The sequence below is a fragment of the Cyprinodon variegatus genome, unplaced genomic scaffold (assembly GCF_000732505.1).
Source record: "Cyprinodon variegatus isolate N-32 unplaced genomic scaffold, C_variegatus-1.0 Scaffold304, whole genome shotgun sequence".
Taxonomy (NCBI): domain Eukaryota; kingdom Metazoa; phylum Chordata; class Actinopteri; order Cyprinodontiformes; family Cyprinodontidae; genus Cyprinodon; species Cyprinodon variegatus.
Window position 1 is genome coordinate 514,337 of NW_015150757.1, and position 4,434 is coordinate 518,770.

General features: G+C 38.2%; 1 protein-coding gene across 2 annotated transcripts in view; it reads right to left on the reverse strand.

The window, feature by feature from the left end:
• The window catches only part of LOC107090624 (attractin-like protein 1), a 400,529-nt gene that overhangs the window by 331,765 nt on the left and 64,330 nt on the right, over positions 1-4,434 (reverse strand). For both annotated transcript variants that reach the window (XM_015384120.1, XM_015384119.1), the window contains exons 6-7: positions 626-800; positions 452-539 (exon numbers count right to left, since the gene is read on the reverse strand). In XM_015384120.1, coding sequence (XP_015239606.1) covers positions 452-539; positions 626-800 — 263 coding nt within the window. The remainder of the gene's footprint in view (positions 1-451; positions 540-625; positions 801-4,434) is intronic.

The window sequence follows — 4,434 nt, forward strand, 5'->3', positions numbered from 1 at the left end:
CGGACGGACGGACGGACGGACGGACGGACGGATGGATAATCTTCTCATTAATACAAAATTTTCATTTTATATCAGCATCATTACCAGAAGCAAATATTCATATATATTTAATTATTGATGTACTTTATTATTGGTTCTGCACTCCTCAGACGTTGTGTTGACTTAATGCTTTTTTTAAACAAGGTTTGGACATTTTCTAAAGTGACACATTTTTAAAGTGAATCCAAGATCCCTGGAAATCTGTTACAGGATTAAGCTGTGGACAGATGTGTATGTAGACATCTACAGTACATGAATAAATAAACAAATAAATAAAATAAAAAATACTTACAAACATATATTAGAAAGAGCTTCATTTCCTATTATTATTTTCCTCTCGTTAAATATTAATATTATAAACAATATTTAAAAAAAATAAATGAATTAATAAAACAATGTAGGCGTGTTTAACCTGGTAGAGAGCCAGAGAGTGTCCATATCTGTAGAGAGGTCCGTTGCTGACCGGCACCACGTCCCATGCGCTGGTGTCCAGGTTGTAGCTGCGCAGACAGAGAGAGAAACCTCAGCACTGAGTACCACGAGGCTCACATTCAATAAAGCACAGCCTGAAATACGCCAAGCTTACTTGAGCACCATGTGGTAGTTGGAGTAGTTGAAGGAGTAGCCTCCTACCACCCACATCAACCGAGAGTGAACCAAGGCGGCGTGGGAGGCCCGGCCCAGAGACTGAGCCGATGGCTTGATGCTGGGCAGCATCCAGAAGGCCTCTGTGGAGGGAATAGGGAGGGTGCAGTCGGGTCCTGAGGCAGAGAGAGAGGCAGATACTGGCTGTTAAGGGTTATACCTGAAATAGCCTTAAGCAAGCTGAATCTGTTCCATCTAAATAATACTGCTAAAAATGATGACCCTCCATCTTCTCCTCTAAGAACTCAAACCATGAGATCACGTTGTAAAATGACCAGATTAATAGTTCCAGGGTTTATCTTTTGTTTTTGTTATTTGTTTATCTTTTTCCACCTGTATTCTGTAGCACAGAAAGGGTTTCAAATAGAAGAAAAGAAGAAGCTTTGAGGCTGAGGTGCTTCTGCAGGAGAAAAACACACTTCAGGAACAGATGCATCAGTGAAACCTTCTACTGAACACCCAATGTTCAGCCAGCAGCTAACTGGAAACTCCCTCTATGGTGGTAAATTACTTTTACATTTAAACTGTGTGTACGAGACGCTGCTGGAAATAATCTTCCTCACATTGGCTTTAAATGTTTTCTTTAAGCTCATCCTTCTTGTTTTCACTCAACCATTCCTTTCTTTTAGGGGCCTTTCATGCCTGAAGGATACGTATGTCAGGGTTAGAACCCAGTGGTTTGTGGAGAGTTCAGAAAGAGGAAATAAAAATGGGCAAAAAAGCTTTTCATTATCCCTAAATTCAATCTTTTTAAACATCATGATAAACTATAACTTATAAAAATATCATATTAATACAGAGATTTAAACTGAACTTTGAAGCTCATTATGTTAGACAGTGAGCACTAAACAAAGCTTAGCTAGCAGGCTCCTGAAATGTGTTTGCAAAAAATACCTTGAGTCAGTCTGATTTATTAAAGTTTGAAAATACTTAAACTAAAATATAGTGCAAATCTAAAAGTGGACATAAATCTTTGTGAGGTACTGATGGACATTAAGCTCACCTCCCATGACACACACATTTAAGCCACTGCAAAATATTGAAATCTAAATAAGTGCATTTCTTCCTGAGTGAGACACTTTGGCAATGGAACAATTGCCAACAACAAGACAATTTACATTTTAAATAAGAAAAAATCATTGCATTGTCTTATTTCAAGTGCAAATATTATATATATATATAGGGGATTCAGCTAGTAAAATCATAACAATCCAATAAAAATATCACTTCAATAAAGGAATCTGGGCTTTAAGGAAAATGTTTCATACCTGCCTACAGATTTTTATTCAAGTGTGTTTTAATCTGATGAGCCTCATCAGATTAAATACTCTTTATTATTATATCATTGATGTGATAAATGAACTTACGGTAAGTTATTTTCTTAAGTAAGCAGTGGGTCTTTAAAACAGGAAGAGGTAACTGAAATAGATGGAGACAAATAAAAAATACACAGTAACTGTCATGCAGCGGATGGTTTCTCTCATCTAATTAATTCAGTATCAGGAATCATCCTCTGCTTTTTTTAAATGGATTAATCAATAAATCAACCTTTTGTATTGAACAGTTTTGCACACAGAAAAAGACACCACAGTGCTGTACAGGTGCGGAAATGTTTAGGGGGGTTTGGATTGACTGTAATTTTCAATCAAAAGTATTTGTGCATTTTAACAGTGAATTTAAAGTTGCAGAGAGAAATGTATTTTTATTCTTTTAACTTTCACAATTACCCCTTTAAATTCTTGAGTACATTTCTACTAACTGCATTCTGTTGTACCTTTCACCCTCTGGTCAAATAACCCAGGAACCATCGTCTGATAGTGGCAGTGGAAACAGGTCACTGAACCGTGTGCACCCGGGTCAAACGACGGAAAGTGACCCGAGTTAAAATCAGCGAGGGGTTAGACCAGGTTTGGTGCCAATGTGGAGCCAAATGCTGAGCAGTGTTTGAAAAACCTGCGTTAATGTGCTATTTCCACTGGGAAAGAGGCTTGGTGTCACATTCATACAGTTTACTATTTGTGCAGTGTAACATTTTCTGTCTTTCACAGTTACAAAAAAATTACACCTCTTTTAATTCTTTAGTGCAATTAAAGACATTATGCTATGTGAGTCACACATGAAATATCTTTTGCATTTTCAGTTTTGCTCCAATTGACCCAAAAGAAATGGTGTAAAACAAATTCAAATAGATGTACTACAATCGTCCCGCATGTTTTTTTTATTAGATCTTTTTTTAATTAGCACAACTACAAAACATGAATGCAGCTGCACAAACCTGCTGCTCTGATTTTTAGCTTTGGAATAAGCAATGATTAAACAAGAAAGCATTTTCTCCAGTGGAAGGGTGGAAAGAAAGAGAAATGGTCCAAGATAAAGTGTGAAAAACAAAAAAAAACACAGAGCAGCAGAAGGCAAGAGGAACAGGAAACAAGCAGATTTCAGAATTCAACATTAATGTTTGAGTCCACTGAAGCAAAGCCATCACTCTGCAGAAGCTCCCAGATCTTAATGGATGCAAGAATAAGTAAAGCCAGCAGGTGGCGACAGCATACAACAAAGTTCCTATTCGCTGATTACATTTTCAGGTAAAAGAAGGAAAAAAGGAAACACATTCAGGAAAATCAAACCCCAAAAGTAAAAATGACCAATAAGCAAAACACACCTAAAATAAAATAACTATACAAAGACCAATAAAAGGAAGATCTTAATGCAAGTTATCTGAAAAGTCACTTAAACAGGCAGCAATAAAGCTCATTTCAGGTTGACCAATAAGTGCAATGACAGACAAGCTGTAATGATTACAACCATTGTCTGCAGACAGGCGGGGAATGTTGTATAAATGTGAATTATGATGGATTTATTTCAGAGGAAAATTAATGGAGGATTATAACTGGACACTAACTTTACTGATTTGAGTTATAATAAATAATTAAAACTCCTGCATCACTTCCTTCCTGTTCACTGTTATCCACTTATCTGTGTTGCTCTATTACATCTATTTTCACTTTGATTTAGATGTGTAACAATAAAAAAAAAAAAAAAAACATAGCACATGATCATACTTTTTGGACAGTGGGAACCAGTGTCCATATTTCATCCTGATAGGATGACCAGAGGAGAAAACGCAGCTTTGGTGAATAACAGCCCCCCCCCCCAAAAGCAGTCACATGGAAGCCACCAGAGGTGTGAAAAACCTACCCCTCTCTGTGTGAAGACAGAACAACACCACAGAGCACACAGGATTATTTTTCTGTTGCCTCTTTTTGCTCCTGGTCTCTTCTGCTCCTGCGCTCAAAGCTGGGGCCCACTGTGGCTGGATCTCCACCACAGTGGAGATGCGGGCCCCAGGGGAACCAGATCCCCAGAACCATCAAGGATAAGTCAGAACCTTTCAGAAGCAAACTGCTGCAAACAGACCTTTTGCAACACATTTCTCTTGAGTTTCAGAACTTACAGAGCCAAACTGGATGAGGACCATATCCTTGGGGGTGAGACCGAGAGGACCCCTGATGTGAGACTGAGACAAAGAGTCCCTGACTGCAGAGCTGCAAAACTGGATGAAACTCAAGCTTTCCAAATGGACATGGAAAAAGGTTTGCAGGTCTGGCATGATTAGGGACAGAACAAGCAATGTGTCTTTTTATAATGCTGATCATATCATGGGTTTACTGCTGAGTAAAAAGACAGGGTCAATTGATGCTAAAGAATGGACTGCATGCTACGCTATGCTACTGGAATATGTGTTGAGCT